Raw genomic sequence first — 16,507 nt, 5'->3', positions numbered from 1 at the left:
TCCAGAAATACAATTTGTATGCCATGGCTCCCCCTCCCCATTACCCTCTTCTGGCCCCCTCTCCCCTCTCCTGCCCTAAGCCCCCACCTCCAAGCTTGCAGAAGAGGCTTGAGTCTTTAGCTGTGGGTCAGTGTTTCCCAGTCACGATTACTCCAGCTTGTTTGAACTTCAGAAGCTTTAAGAAGTTATCGACACCCGGGTCCCACTACCGGAAGTTCTGATGCAATTGACCCCAGTTGAGACCTGGGTATTGGCTTTTGAATGCTTTCTGTGTGGCCCTAATGTGTGAACTTGTGGCCACTTAAAGAGAAACGCTCTCCGATGATACGTGGAATGATGCCCAAGTGAAATGATTGAAGTTTCACCCTTTCTCTCTTGGGAATTTGTAAAGCATATTCCTATATGAAAGATTTGGTTGATGTTGAATAATGAAACAATCTGTTTAACCCACCATTTTCCAAAGTACAGTTTCCCTCCTGATTAACACGAGGCAGAACTACTCTTCTGGAACATTCTAAGGCAGCTTTCCCGATCCACATCTCAGTGGGACAAAATGATCTCTTGGGATCAGAATAATTTGCTATGGTCTGTAGAACTGTTTTTGTGCTGCTTCCTGAGAGTCTGGGAAATAAAAGTGGCTTTTCAAATAGTGACATTTTAGTACAATATGAACAGGAATATCCAAGCTTTCTCCCAGAGCAGCCTGAGACCAGTCTTCCTTACCAGGACTCACAAACCTCCCATTGACAATCCTTTAATGACACTTAACTTTGCAAAAGGACTCCTAGTGTTTGTGTTAAGGGAGGTATTTGTTGTGTTTGCGGATGACCCTTAGTGATGACTTGGTTGCTGAGCTATGAGGCTGCACCTTAATGGGAAATCTCCAAAGCAATTATTGTAGATCTTCCGGGCATGCCAGAACCTGCAGTTCTTTTAACAAAGGCTCAAAAGGGTCAGCAGCCACTTAGAACTTGGCACAAGGATGCCTTCCTCTAAAGCAAAGTAAACATAGGTTGGTAGATGTTGGATGTGATTATAAAACATATCTGTTCACATTAAACATACCAGATACCTGCTAGCTCTACTATGGCATTATGATTTTTGTCAAGGTTTGTTTAGTAATTAACTTTTTACTTGACAGGGTAACAGCTCCTTACCACATATATATTTTTCTCTTGAGTTTCCAAAATGTGGAAACAAAAATGTGTTTTGTGATGTTTTTTGTTGTTTGTTTGCTTATTGCTTGTTTTTGAGATAATTTAGCTCTGGCTGTTCTGGAACTAGCTCTGTAGACCAGGCTGGCCTTGAACTCACAGAGATCCTCTCGCCTCTGCCTCCAGTGCTGAGATTAAAAGCTTGTGCTGTTACACTTGGCTGAAATGTTCTTTTGATTCTCTACTGCTTCTTGGTGGTCTTTGGGGTCTGTCCAAGGACTTCATGGAGCCTTTGTAAACTGCTGATTTGGTGCTTGGCATTGGAGAAGAATCCAGTGAGGTTTGAGAACATCTGACTTCTGCCATCCAGCCTGCTTAGTCTGTTCTGAATGGCTATGCAGTGTTTTCTGGAGCTTGGGAAGCCGTGAAAAGTAGATTCTTACCAGGTTTTTCTTCTTCATAACATGGCAGTTAACCTACAGAATCTGAGGCCAGAGACAACCTTTAGGGGCTTTGTGACTCCTTAAATGCACAGGGAGGTGAGTTCCATCTCTGTCTTAAATCATATGAAAGGATCATATGGCAGTGATTTATGTTGTGAAATTTGGTTCAGACTATTTTTTTGTATTGTTCCTACTTTTGTGGCTCCAGATTCCTGGCCCCCAAGCTTCTGTAGTGGGGTCAGTGCCAAACTTTTGTGTTCTCTCTGTGCCTAGCAGCCTCAGCTGATAAGGTGGGAGAGGAGGGGACTGCAACCACTTACCTCTATGACGGTTTCCCATTATTTTTATTTATTTTTTTAACGATTTATTTATTTATTATGTATACAATGTTCTGCTTGCATGTGTGCCTGCAGGCCAGAAGAGGGCACCAGATCTCACTATAGATGGTTGTGAGCCACCCTGTGGTTGCTGGGAATTGAACTCAGAACCCTTGGAAGAGCAGCCAGTGCTCTTAACCTCTGAGCCATCTCTCCAGCCCCATTATTTTTATTAAGGAAAAGTTGTGGGCTGGTGAGATGGCTCAGTGGGTAAAGAATTTATTGTGCAAGGATGAGGACCAGAGTTATGATCTCCAGAACCCATGTGTGTGTTTATAGCCCAAGTAGTGGAGGTGCAGGAATGGAGGGTGGAGATGGGTGGATTCCAGAGCTTGCTGCCAGTCAGTATTGGCAAATCTAGGTTTAGAGAGAGATGCTGCCTCAGAGAATAAGTTGTGGGGCTGGAGAGTAGGCTCAATGGTTAAGGGCATTTGTAGTTCTTGCACAGGGCCTGGGTTTGATTCCTACACCCACCCACATGGTGGTTCACATCCATCCACAATTCCAGTTCCACGATATGCAATGCTCTCTTCTGACCTCTGAGGGCACCAGGCACACACATGCACAGACATACTTGCAAGCAAAACACTCATAAAATAAAACAAACAAATCACTAAAAAATTAGTTGTGGGGAGCTGGAACGATGGCTCAGCAGTTAACAGCACTGGCTGCACTTGCCTAGGACCCTGGTTCAATTCCCGGCTTCCTCGTGCTCACAGCCATCCATAACTCCAGTTCTGGGGGACCCCAAAACCCTCTTCTGACTTCTGAGGGCACTGGGCATGCATGTGGTGTGCACACATGCAGGCAAAATATTCCTACACATAAAAAATAAAAATTAACAATAAAATAAGTTAGAGAGCAATAATGAAAGACACCCAATATTGATATCGGGCCACCAAACATGTACACACATGTATACATACACACTAACACTGTACATATACATACATACACAGACACAGACACAGACACAGACACAGACACAGACACAGACACACACACACACACACACACACACACACACACACACACACGCACACATGCATGGAAAAATTGTATTGTTACGTGGGTATCGGTCAAAAGTTGATCAGAGACGCAGAGCAAAGCTCCGTATCTGTCTTCCTGGTGCTATGGTTAGCTCTGTTCAGGTTCTGTCTTGCTGATTTTCTGTGACCTTTTCAGCCATGATTTAGAACCAAGTTCTCATCCATTTTTGTGTCCTGAGTCAAGTGATTTGTCTGAAGTCAGATGTTAAGTCTGAAAAGTAGGAGAAGACCCTATTTCACCTTTTACTTCGGTAAAGGTCATACACAGCTTTGGACCCCGCCCCCATAAGGCCATTTGGCTTTGCTCTTTCGGGGGCAGCTTCATTGTCTCCACAAATTTATTTCTGTCTTGTTGGTCTGAAAAATACAAGCAGCCCACTCTGCTTTGCCCTGCCGCTCTCCTTCAGATGCAATCAACTCGATCAGAGGTTGGAAGTTCTCAGAGATAACATGGTAGTGTAGCATCATGTGAGGTAGATGCAATGGTGTCTCGTTCTTGGGGATTAGATAATATAGGGTCATACACTATAGACCTGACAGTGTCTGGTTCTCAAGTCTAGGGCGGTACCATCCAGGATGTGCTACTGAACACTTGAAACCTGTCAAGTCCAAATTGAGATGGATTGCAGTTGGATTTAAAGAGTGAGCCTGTGAGGTGGCTCAGTGTGTGAAGGCACTTGCTGCTAAACCTGGTGACTTGTTAGATCCCTGGAGACCCACGTGGTGAAAGGAGAGAACCAGCTCTTGAAAGTTGTCTTCCAACTTCCATGTGGCACATGTGCACGCCCGTGCAAGAGATACACTCACATGTGAACACACCCTATTAAAAAATTTTTTTTGAAAGAAGGGGAAATATAACTATTGAATAGGTGCATAACATATTTGATTAAACAAAATTATTATTAAAATTAATTTGGTTATTTTTAACATAGTTAAAAATATAGTAATATATTTGCTTCTATTTTGTGATTGTCACTGCATTTCTATCGGATAGAAATGATATAGGGTATATTATGCTGTTTTGAGAAATAATGTATATGTAGCTTTGAAAGATCAGTGGTTTCCAGCAACTAGAGGGGTTCAAAAATTTTTGAGTGAACTTCTAGTGCACTCATGATTTATTCATTCATTTGCTAAACAACATGTTTAACATAGCTGTGTGTGTAACTCTGCACTATTCTCTGGGCATATAGACAAAGGACATGCTTTCTGTTTTTAGGAAGCTCACAGTTTTGTGACTGAGAAGTGCTTAGAGAAGTTCTTAGAGGACCTTTGAGATCATTTCCAACCTACTGCTTCCCAAATATTTCCACAGTTCCTACCTAACTACTTATTATACAGAGCCTTTGCAGAGACTCATGGGCTCAAAGCACATGTAGTTGAGAGGCATCTGTTAGTATTTGTTAGTCTGTTTGCCATTGGTCCCTTTTATCCTTTAGTGGAGTCCCCACACTGTGTGCCTTGTCTCCATTCTTCACTTGGAACAACGATATCCCCAGCCATGTGTTTCTTAGGACTCAGTGTCTCATCTCATTGACCTTACACGGTTGCTTCACTCTGAGTGGTTTCTTAAATTCTTAGGTTACAAGAGGTGGTGTGTTGGCCAACTAGCTTTATAGAGTGTTTGCCCATGCTTGTGTGAGTGCAGTTATTTACAACTGATCTAGGCTTTCAAGATTTCTGACTGTTTTACAGTAACTCTTGGGCACCTATATAAGACATGTCTGGGACCGGAGAGAATCAGGCCCTTTCATTTACTTACCTAATTGTGGATAGTGAGGCTAGTTTCCTTTAGTGTATTTTTTTTTCCTGCTTTCCTGCAAACTAAATACTAAAAAGAAAACTGGAGGTTAAAACAGTCTCAGCTGTTGGTTGTATTCAGATGTCATTCATCTGGTTCATTTTGTCTGTTTTGTTTTGTTTAACAAATCTGTATTGGTGCTCCCAAGATCAGTGTGGACTTTGATAATCACCCAGTAGCAGCTCAAGTGACTATTAAGCCAGAAGTCACTTGTAGAAAGAATACCAGGATGGGTGAAGTGTAGATGATGCTCAGAGGGAGGCAGAGCTAACTTTGTGTTTGGATGTGCCTCGTCCAAGGTTGGCGGTGACACTAGTCTTCTTTATTGAAGGCTAGAGACACATGACTGTCTTCAGCAGTGGACAGGTGACCCGGTAGTTAGAAATTTTGGGTCTTAAGGTTTTATTTTACCTCCTGAATAAAGAGCAGCTTTGTGCTCACCAGGTCAGCAGAGTAAAGATGTGGTCAGATTATCATGACAGATACGGCTTAGGGATGGAGTTTTTCTAGGTAGCCAGGGGTGTGTGTGTTTCCCCCTCCTTTTGTGAGGTAAGTAGGAAAATGCAATACATCCTCTTATTTCCCTCAATAAATATTTAGTTCAATGAATGTGAATACGAATAAATGAACACATGAACAAATGAATGATGAATCAAACCCAGAGTTAAGCAAAAGGCCGAGGCCTGTTACTGCAAGAGTTGAAGTACTTTTACATATTCTTACCTCGAAGCGCCTCAAACTTCTCTTTGTTTCTCTAAAGCACATCTGTTTTAGTAGATGGTAGGAAGGAGAGAAAACTACCTGGAACATCGATGCTTTTAATTGTGCCAATCAATAATCATTGTTAGAGAAGACAGAAGACAATGACCATAAACAGGCAGGAAGGATTTGAAATTAACGCAGAGAAAATTGTTCTTGCTACTGAGAAATGAGGCTTTAGGCTACTTGAGTTAACAAAAGGAACCCTAAAAGATTATAGATCATTTTCTTGATGAGCTCCCAAGCTCCTTTGTTTAATTTAAGCATGTAATTAGAGACATTTATTTATTATCTATTTTGTACCAGCTGCTAAGGTGACATTGATGAACAGTAAATGTATAGATCCAGGTTGGGTGACAGTGGCGCACGCCTTTAATTCCAGCACTCAGGAGGCCGAGCCAGGTGGATCTCTGTGAGTTTGAGGCCAGCCTGGTCTACAGAGTGAGATCCAGGGCAGGCAACAAAACTTCACGGAGAAATGCTGTCTCGAAAAAACCAAAAAACCAAAAAAACAAAACAAAACAAAAAAACAAAAAAAAAAAAAAAAGAAAAAGAAAAAAAAAGTATAGATCCAAAACTATTATAGATACAGAAGCCGAGAGTCAGAAGTCAAAATGAGCATATCAGGATACAATTTTAGATCGTAATTACATCCAAGTGCAAGGGATGGAAGTCCAGAACTAGCTCAAGGTAGGGTTGGAGACCCCCCTGAGAGCCATGATCTTTGTGCTGAGGTTAGAAGGTATCCATAGACACCCTAAGTAGAGGGAGAGGAGGCACAGACAGCAGCAAAGGCAGAGAGAGGTTCTGGGGAGAGCCACGTGTGGCCAGATTTGAACTGCCCAGGGAAGGCGGCTGTGGCTGGGCACATTGTGAGGGACTAGGAGGAAGGAAGCTGAGATGCAGGTGAGGCCATCCATCAAGGGGCTACGGTCCTGTTGAGGAGTTCAACTTTACCCTGAGGACAGTTAGACAGTCGGGAGGGAGATGTGCTTTTAAGAAACACCCCAGCTTCAGTGAAGAAAGCTAGTAAGAATGGCTAGAAATGGTCACGTCACTGGGACTGGGAGTAGAAAGCCTTCTGGAGACCCTAAGAGGGAAAAACAGGGTGCAAGTGGAAATGAGGGATGAGGGATGGTGGGAGGTGTATTTTTTTTTTAACCTAGGATGCCAGAAAGCTAGATAATTGTTGCTAGTGATTTTGGTGTAGGATAAAAATTCAAGATCTCTCTGTCTCTCTGTCTCTTTCTCTCAGTGTCTGTCTCTCTCTGTCTCTGTCTTTGTGTCTGTGTCTGTCTGTCTGTCTGTCTGTCTCTCTCTCTCTCCAAGCTGAAGCTATCCTTGAACTCACTGTGCTCCTTCTGTAGCTAAGGATGACCTTGAATTTCAGGTGTTCCCTGCCAAGAACAACTTTAGTAAGTGCTTGGAATCCAATCCAGGGCTCGTGCATTTTAGACAAGAATTCTACCAACAGTGCTACATCCCCAGCCCGGAGGATTTTTTTTCTTATATAGTGAATTTGAGGCACTTAAATGGAAAGATGGTTATGTTATTTACAAAAAAAAATTTTTTTTAGGCGAGGCTGTTGTGATTGTTGCTTTTTTTTTTTTTTTTTTTTTTTTGTTGTTGTTGTTGTTTTGAGACAAGATCTTGCTGTTTAGTCTAGGTTGGCCTCAAACCTTCCTTCAGCCTCAGCTCCCAGGTACTGGGATTACAGGCACATGCCACCGCACCTGTCTGCTGTACTGTTTAGGAGTTCCTTGATGTACTAGAGAGATGGATTGAGGGCCACTGCTTAGAAGTTATTTCTGTAGATGATTCTGAGTAGGACTGGTGTCCCCTCCAACCTACAGTATCAGCACCAGCTGAGAGCTTTAGAAATGCAGGGCCGCAGGCCCCGTCTCAGACCTCCTGATTCAGAAACTCCATGTGGCCTGTCTGTCTGTTTTTGAGGAGCCACTCAGGTGATACTGATGCACGTCTAAAGTCTGGTAGAGGGTCTGCAGTGACAGGAATTGGGGCCTGGATTGGCATTGCTGAGGTCTCCCTTTCAAGGATAACTTTGCAAGGGGGTATGGGGAGTAATGATAGAGCAGTAAAATGAATGCTTGGGGATCCTGAAAAAAGAGTATTTAAAGGAGAGGGTGACTTCTTGGTGAGATGATGTTCGCAGAATGTTCCATGGATTTTGAGGAAGCAAGTAAATCCAGAGACACAAGGCAGGTGAGTGGTTGCCAAGGGCCTGGGAGAGGAGGAGTGCAGACAAATAGTTTCTTTTGGGTGTGGTAAGAACGTTCTGGACTGAATGGCAATGGGATTGTATTATACTCACACTAAAAACCACTGGAAAGATAAAGACGGTCTTTAGTGATCTTATTTTTAAGAGATCAAGAGGTAGCTGAAGGACCACCATATGGAATCAAGCAAGTTTTGGATGCCTGGCTCTTTTTAAAAGATGACAGAGGCCTGAAAATATTTCAATTTTGTTGGCAAGGAGGGCGATATGGAAAGAAAAGAGAGAATCCAAAGCCTTGAATAATGGACTTGAGAGCAGGAAGGGACTTTTGAGCAGAGCCCGGGTGCTTCCCAAACTACCCGAGTCCTTTTCTTTTAGAACACAGCTAAAAGTCATTCTTGGCACGGGCTTTCCCAACTGCAGTCTGCAGGTCTCCTTAGGCTCCTGTTCTGGCTACAGAGCTCTTACTGTCCCACTGTTCCCAGGGTTGATGAATATTCGCAGGCGGGTTGGTTTCTTTAGTGGGAAGTAACATTGCTCCTGTGCGGTCAAACCTTTCGACTTCCTCAGTGAACGTTCAAATCTCCTTTGCATCAGTCCCTTCAATCTCACCTCTAGAAGGGCCCAGTGCGGCCACTTCTCTAGCCCTCTGAGATTCCCCTCAGTTGCGTAGTATTCATTTTTCTTGGTTTTCTATTTTGTATTTATCTATCTGATTTCTAGTTTAAAGACCACCTCCACCCCACCACCCCCTGTCTTGCTTCATTTTGGAGAAAGGAAGCCTTTAAAGAGAGTTGATGGGACATGATAGATGTGTGTGTTCTACCTTCACTGGCATTTGTGAGTGCGTGTGTGTGTGTGTGTGTGTGTGTGTGTGTGTGTGTCTGTGTGCTTGTGTGTGTGTGTGTGTGTGTGTCTATGTGTGTATGTTTATGTCTGTGCATGTTTGTGTGTGTGTGTGTGTGTCTGTGTGTGTGTGTGTGTGTCTGTGTGTGTTTGTGTGTATGTGTGTGTGTTTGTGTGTGCTTGTGTGTGTCTATGTGTGTATGTGTGTCTGTGTGCGTGTGTGTGTGTGTATTTGTGTGTCTGTGTGTGTGTGCGCGTGTGTGTCTGTGTGTGTTTGTGTGCATTGCGTGTGTTTGTGTGTATGTGTGTGTGTTTGTGTGTGCTTGTGTGTGTCTATGTGTGTATGTGTGTCTGTGTGTGTGTGTGTGTATTTGTGTGTCTATGTGTGTCTGTGTGCGTGCGTGCGTGCGTGCGTGCGTGTGTGTGTGTGTGTGCGTGTGTGTGTGTGTTTGCTTTGGCCATCACTTCCCTGTTTACTTTCCTGCAACTGTGTCTGAGCCAGGTGCCCCTCATCAGCTCTCCTCTCTTGAACAGTCTGGGGACAGGACTTGGGATCCTGTTTTGTTCGCGAGCAGTCAGGAGACTTTGTGCACTAATGCTCTCAAGGCTTGTCATCTGTCCCGGGCTGGAGGATAGACTTGATATTTGCTTTCCTTTTTCTCTTTCACTTTGCAAACTTCTGGTTGTTTTTTTGTTTTTGTTTTTTTAGCCTGCACTGATAGCATTGTGTACCAACCCTGTGCCATGGCATGGTAACTTTCCTCTCACCAAGTCACCAGAACTTGCTTGTCAGTCATCTGTAGTAGTGGGGCCGTGAAAGTACAAGAGAAGTCATGAGAACCTCAACACTCTCTTGCAGACGTTCAGGCAGCCTGGGCCAGGCATCTCCTCCAGTACCTCATGTTTATGTCCTCATTCAAGTGTGTCTAGGGGTATAAGGTATAAGGACTTAGTATAAGGTATAAGGACCTCCAAGTCTCTCTTTCTTTCTGTGTGCATGTGAGCGTATGTGAGTTACTACTTGTGTGTGAGCATGTGTGTGGAGGCCTGAGGACAATCATGGGGTGTCTTTCCCTAGGGACTATTCACCTTTTTGAGACAGAGACTCTCACTGGCCTGGAACATGCAAGGGAGGTGGGGCTAGCTGGTCAGCAAGTCTCGGGGACTCCAGCTCTCCTGGTCCCCATTTCTGTCTCCCTAGTGCTGGGATAAAAGTGCACCACCATACCACACCAGGCTTTAAAAAAAAAAAAAAATGGATTCAGGAGTCCAGTCCAGGTCCTCAAATTCACAAGGCAAGCACTTTCTCACCTGAGCTGTCTCCCCAGCCCTTAGTCTTATTTGATATTTTAAAACTTGAAACACGCAAAGCAGCAGCTTTCAACCTAGATTTACCAATGAATTCAGAGTCAGTGAATCTGGTTGAGAACAACATTGTATTTTTATTTTCACTCTCCTAGTTTCTGAGATTAGATTCAATTGCAAATGTTGGAAGTTAGAGCAGAACCAGTGGTCTACTCTATGTCACAATAAAGATCACAGACAGACATGTCATTGTCACATTACTGCTCTATCTTAAAATATTATCTATACTTACACAAATCTGAGCATGGTGGGGGTGGCCAGGGAGCTTATTGGTGCCAGGCAAGCACACTCACACTGCCACACCCCCTCACCCATTAAAAAGCACTCATCAAGGTATCACAAATTATGTTTTTTATATTTTGGTTAGCTTTGTTTAAATTTAACTGAGTCCCCTTCCTGGTAATCCTATGTATTTATCTTATGTACCTAACAGTACTACAATGGAAGAATTGAGTTTGTAGACATTATCGGATCACTGGTCAAGGGGTTGCTAAGATGCTATCTTTAGGATAAACCCTCTTATTCTAAAGAGACGGGTGTGTGCAGAGGAATCTACATTCCTCTAAAGTAGTAGGCCATCTCAGATCTCAGACCTTTTCAAGGTAGTTGGAAAGGGAACTGTTTTGTTTGGACCTGTGAGTTTAGATGGCATTTAAAAACAACATGAACAGAATCAATAAAGCCCCTGTTGAAGTCTGGCTAGGCCTTCCTATTCACACGGGCTAACACAGAAGTGTGAGGGCTTAAGAGACATTTCTGTTAAGCAGTGGTAAGTCACTGTTTTTATGTTAGGTTATTAGATACTGAAGCTTCCTGGTGAAGCTTTGCTTTTTAACTCACAGCTGGGATGCCACAGGACCAAGCTCCCTTGGATAGTTGGTGATATAACACTTGGCTTTATATTAATTAGGTGTGAAAGGCAGGGTTCTCCTGGCACCCTCCCGGGATGCTGCCCTTGAGCCAACCTTGTTGGGGACATCTGTGCCAGGTGCAGTTCCTGACGGCCCTTTTCTTGGGCCAGCAGTGGGGCCCAGCTGAGAGACTGAGAAACTCAGGGTCAAGTTTCTTGCTGTGGACACCTTGGAAGTTCCAGGACCAGTTCTTGCTTAGCTGACCTGAACTTGATACTTTAGTTTTAGGTTGCCTGAAACAGACCCGTTAAGCTGCTCTACAAACAGCCTGGAGCCCTCAATTTTCAGTACAATAGGTTTAAGTATTATTTTTAATTTGAAACATTGTTTTGGTCTGAACAGATGGCTCAGTGGCTAGGAACATACATTGTTCTTGTAGAATACTCAAATTCAATTCCCAGCACATGCCTCAGGTAGCTCACAACTGCATATAATGTCAACATTAGCGGGTGCCTCTGACCTTCTCAGGTGTGCACATGCATGCACACGCTAGCATGTGTATACACACACACACACACACATACCATAATAAATATTAAATAAATAATTTTTGGCTTGGTTCCTAGTGTTTTGTTTTGTTTTTTGAGGCAGGGTTTATCTATATAGCCCTGACTGTCCTGGAGCTCGCTCTGTAGACCAGGTTGGCTTCGAACTCACGGAGATCCACCTGCCTCTGCCTCCCAAGTGTTGGGATTAAAGGCATGTGCCACCGCCGCCCGGTGGTTTCCCAGTCTTTTTGAGAGCTCTTTATAGTGCATTCAGAACTCTTACTGATTTCTGGTAAACTGAGTGAAGTGTTAGGAAGATCATTTTCTTTCTTCTTTGCGGTGGAGGGATGGCATAGATGTATTTAAATAACTAGTAGGTTCTGTTGGACCGCATATGTGGGCCCAGAGCTTTGTACCTTTTTAGGCTTGGATTCACTGGTTTCTGACAGGAGGTTGTTCCCCTGCCAGAATGCTTATATAGTCATGCGTGCTTCACTTGATGAAACACCCCAATTCATCATTATTAAGAGTAGTCGTGAACCAGGTGTCCTGATACACACACACTCTATGATCTCGGTTCTCAGGAAACAGAAACAGGAGGATTGCTACAAGTTTGGGGCCAGCCTGATCTACGCAGTCATTCCTGGTCAGCTTGGAGTATATAACAAGACTGTGTCACCCTTCCACTACCCCCCCAAAGGATAATAATAGTGGCCATAATATTGAAGTGCTTCCACTGTGCCAGGCACTAGACAGAGGACCTCACGTGATTTTTATGACATCTGATAGCCAATCCTGTGAGTGACAACTACTGTGGTTATCTTCATTTCCTTTACAGGGATACCAAGCTTCTGGTAGGTCAAGGAACTCATTCAAGCCTATACTCATGTCACACAGGATGGAAATATGAATGAAGGCTAGGGCTCTTGATCTGCTGCCAAGTCCAGCCCGCACTCTCACCTGACTTAGTATTTATTATTTGAGAATCTGGATGCAAGTGTCTAATGCCATTTATTTGTGTTTGTAGGGACGCATCCTTTGGAAATTGCACTTACAACCTCACCATCCTTGACTGTTTACAAGGAATCAGAAAGGTAATGCTATCCCTCTTTTGCCAAAGCTGGGAAGGAATAATTGTCAACACCCTTGCCTGTTGGAAGGATCTAGAGTCAGTAAGCAGAAGGCCTTTCACTTCCTGAATAATTGATTTGTAACTACAATCAGCCCTCAATTTCAGTGCCTTTTTTTAAATTAAAAGATCTATTTATTTTTCTTCTTTGAAAAATTCATGCATGTATATAATGTACTTTTGTCATTTTTATAGCCCGTTAACCTCTTTGCCCCTCCCCCCTCTCCCACCCTGCTTTGGTTCTTTATTCATAAATCCAGCCAACCTCAGATTGAAAATATGTGGAAGTGGAGCACCCACTTGTGTGTTGACAGGGACAGGAAAGTGGAGGGCAGTGGGGGAGGGGGGAAGAGAGAGACTACCCTTCCTCATTTAAGCCATTTGTACCCTGAGACAAATTTACTCTCTGGCTGCTGCTGCTCTGGCTCCATCACCCATTTGTCTTATTTTCAAGCTAGCTCTTAGTGGGAGGGGTGTGAGGTTATCTAAGCCATTGCTGTCAGAGGTTGGCTGTGCGCCAGACCGAACTGAATCATAAAGTCTGGGGGTGGGACCCTGTGGCCTGTGTTTGAACAATACCTCCGGGTGACTGATGCACTGTAAAGTTAGTTAATTAAGCACAGTTATTTAATTATTTAGGGATCTAATGGAAAAGTTAAGCAATGTTTGGCACAGGGTTAATTTGCAGCCTGAGAAGCTGTACAGGCTGTACCGTGAATTCTGTAGAGGGCTCAGAGGACACAGCTACGTGGTGAACAGACAGCCGACATTTGCCATCAGAAATGTGGCTTTCTGTGACCTGTTCAGTTATGAATTCGGAAGCAGTAGTCTAGCTCAAGTTTTTGTTTTCTGATGTAACATAAAATGGACTTTGCCCTATTTTGAGAGAATCAGTATAAATCTATTCAATGTGTCTGTTTATACTTTACTATTTCATTCTTAAGTGATTTTATTTGAAAGAATTTTGTTTACGTGTCCAAGTGTTTCGCCTGCACATAGGTTATTTGCATCACATGCATGCAGTGCCTGGAGAGGTCAGAAGAGGGTGTTGCAACCCCTGCAACTAGAGCTACAGAGGATTGTGAGCTGCCATGTGCATGCTGGAAACCCATCCTGGGTCCTCTGCAAGAGCAACAAATACTCTTAACTGCCAAGCCATTTCTCCAGCCCCTTAAATGATTTTAAACTCTCAAAAACTTTAAAGTAGTTAAAATAAAACAGCAACAAGCCTGGAAGCATTCACCCCACTCTTACCAACAGTCTAGCCCAAATGTTCATCCATAAACAGTAGTCTAGCGCTTTATGGACAGGTTACCCAGCATACAAGCCATTATTAACACATTTGGGAAACACGCCTGAGGGAAGAGTGTGTTTCTGGTCCTGGCTATTATTATTTTGCCTCTCCTTCCATCCGATAGGGGCCATTCCTTTTGTGGTGCTTATGGAATTCACACAGCTCCCTCTGGACATCTCTGCTCCCTATTATGGGATCTGGCATCTCAATATAGAAATTTATGACATCCTTCCTGCCCTGCAGGAAAGGTGTGGCTTTATTCATTAATAAAGGCTTTCTAAACATAGCCTTTTTCTCATGTTGGGGTGTTCCCAAGTACAGATGGTGTTCTAAAAGGCTCTGATAGAAAGAGAGACACATGTGCCCTTGTAGACCCCCCCTTGCTTAAGGTGACACATGCAAGGCTATTTTTATGGTACTGAGTGCATCTCCTTGGAGGATGTATACGGACCATGGTCATGTTTTTGCCTTTTAAGGGTGTTTTTCAGACTATGCTATATTGCCATTACCATAACACCTTGTCCATGTGTTGTGTAAACATTCAGGGAAACACATAGTTTAAAGACAAAGGCAAAACAGTATATTGTTGAGTTTTCTCAGGAATTAATAGTGTGTATGGATGAACTAGTTAGTTATTTATTTTAACTTGATTAATTAATAAATATTATTTTTGAGATAGAGTCTGCCTCTCGTTGTAGTCTTGGCTGGCCTGGAACTTGCTATGTATACCAGGCTGGTCTTGAATTCACAGAGGATTAAATGCATTTCCTGCCTAATTTTTTTCTTTTGCCTAACTAGCTTTTTGAAAGTTGAAGTAATAATAATTTATAGAATGTGTCCCATTTATTTTGTAGGAATTATTCAGCTGGTTATTGTTGCCAGAATTTAGTATATATAAAAACATCAGGAGCCGGGCGGTGGTGGCACACGCCTTTAATCCCAGCACTCAGGAGGCAGAGCCAGGCGGATCTTTATGAGTTCAAAGCCAGCCTGGTCTACAGAGTGAGTTCTAGGACAGGCACCAAAACGATGCAGAGAAACCCTGTCTCGAAAAACAAACAAATAAACAAACAAACAAAGAACCATCAGGAAAGCATGTCAAAAACTGCCTTTTAAGGGAGGGTATCTTTCAGACTGATGTATTGCCACTATCTTAACAACTTGTGGTATGAACAAGCAGGGACAACCACATAGTTTCAAGATAAAGGGGAAGTGGATGGTTGGACTTTCTTTGGAATTAATAGGGTGTGTGTCCTGAGCCTGGGGATGCAGCTCATCTGGTAGCATGCCTGTCTAGGGGAGTTCAATCCCCAGCACCACATGTATTGGTTCTGGTGCTGCATACCTGTGGTCCCAGCATTCAGAAGTGGGAGGCAGGATGATCAGTATTTTAACGTCATCCTCTGTCAGTTCAAGGCCAGCCTAGGCTATGTGAGACTGTCTAAATAAATAAATAACTTGAAGAAGCTGAACTTGTGCCCTGGTCCCAGAGAAGGGACCCAGGAGCCTATTTTATAAGCACTCTCGGTGTTTCTGGTTTAGAAGGTCCGAGTTCCACATTTTGCAATGCATACTCGTCTCCATGTACTGCCACTTGGCTTACTGGCTTCTTTGTCTATTTTTAACGACTTGATCATGTAACTTTTAAATGTACCCGTGGCTTTATATTCGGCTGTTATCTCTATAGTTTCCTGGTTTATATAAAACAAAAGACTTCTATGTTCCTGAAAATTTTAGTTATAAACAAGCTAGCTAATTTAAAAGAGTTTTGTCACTGCTTAAAAAAAGTATGAAATATTTCTTTTTTAAAAAAAGGTCCATTCTTTCTTTTAAATTATAAGAACAGATGGTATATGCATACATTAGCCCAAACTATCACTAGAAAACAAATACCTCCAAAGTAGAGCTTTAGGAATTTAGGGCTTTAAGTAAAAGTGCCTTTTTCCATAAATATTACTTTCTGATAGAGGGAAGGTAAGTGTTTCTAAGAAGAACTGATTTCGCTCTTGGATGAGAAGTTGATTACTGTCATATATTCTGTCCTAAGTCTATAGATTTGGCTATAGCTTTTCTAGTATGTTCCATTTGATATATGGTATTAGTTTTGCATACAGGACTGACATAAATTGGAAAAGAAGCACCTTTTGGAGGCACATTTTCATGTTTCCTAGAGTGTTTAGTTTTGGTGTCCTAAGGGACCCTGGAGGTATGGTAAAAAGCTTAAGTCTGAGGCTCTTGCATTGAGGTTAGTGGGACCATTTTGTGCTTAGACATCCCAGAGATGATGAGTAGAATTTCACTAGTGTTGTGTGCAGAAAACTAATTCGCTTCTACTTTTAGGGATTACAGCATGGATTTTTTGACTTCGAGACATTTGATGTGGATGAATATGAACATTATGAGGTTTGTACACTTAGTTTTTTTTGTGGAATATAATTTCATGTTGGTTAAATATTTTAAAAAATCTAACACTATTACCTTTTAAATAAAAACCATTTATCATTTTTTAAAAAAATAGTGGTCAGCTTTGGTTATTATGGAGTCATCAAATTTTAATTTAGAGAAGCACTCATCTCTATCTATCTATCTATCTATCTATCTATCTATCTATCTATCTATCTAATCTATCATCCATTTACCTACCTGCCTATCTAC

General features: G+C 42.6%; 1 protein-coding gene across 4 annotated transcripts in view; it reads left to right on the top strand.

The window, feature by feature from the left end:
- Positions 1 to 16,507, top strand: part of Cdc14a (cell division cycle 14A) — a 162,467-nt gene that overhangs the window by 69,044 nt on the left and 76,916 nt on the right. For all 4 annotated transcript variants that reach the window (XM_036191051.1, XM_036191050.1, XM_036191052.1 and 1 more), the window contains 2 exons: positions 12,457 to 12,523; positions 16,193 to 16,255. In XM_036191051.1, coding sequence (XP_036046944.1) covers positions 12,457 to 12,523; positions 16,193 to 16,255 — 130 coding nt within the window. The remainder of the gene's footprint in view (positions 1 to 12,456; positions 12,524 to 16,192; positions 16,256 to 16,507) is intronic.

This window comes from Onychomys torridus, chromosome 6, assembly GCF_903995425.1.
Source record: "Onychomys torridus chromosome 6, mOncTor1.1, whole genome shotgun sequence".
Taxonomy (NCBI): Eukaryota; Metazoa; Chordata; class Mammalia; order Rodentia; family Cricetidae; genus Onychomys; species Onychomys torridus.
Note: the sequence above shows the minus strand (reverse complement) of the source record. Positions and strands in the feature narration are given on the sequence as shown.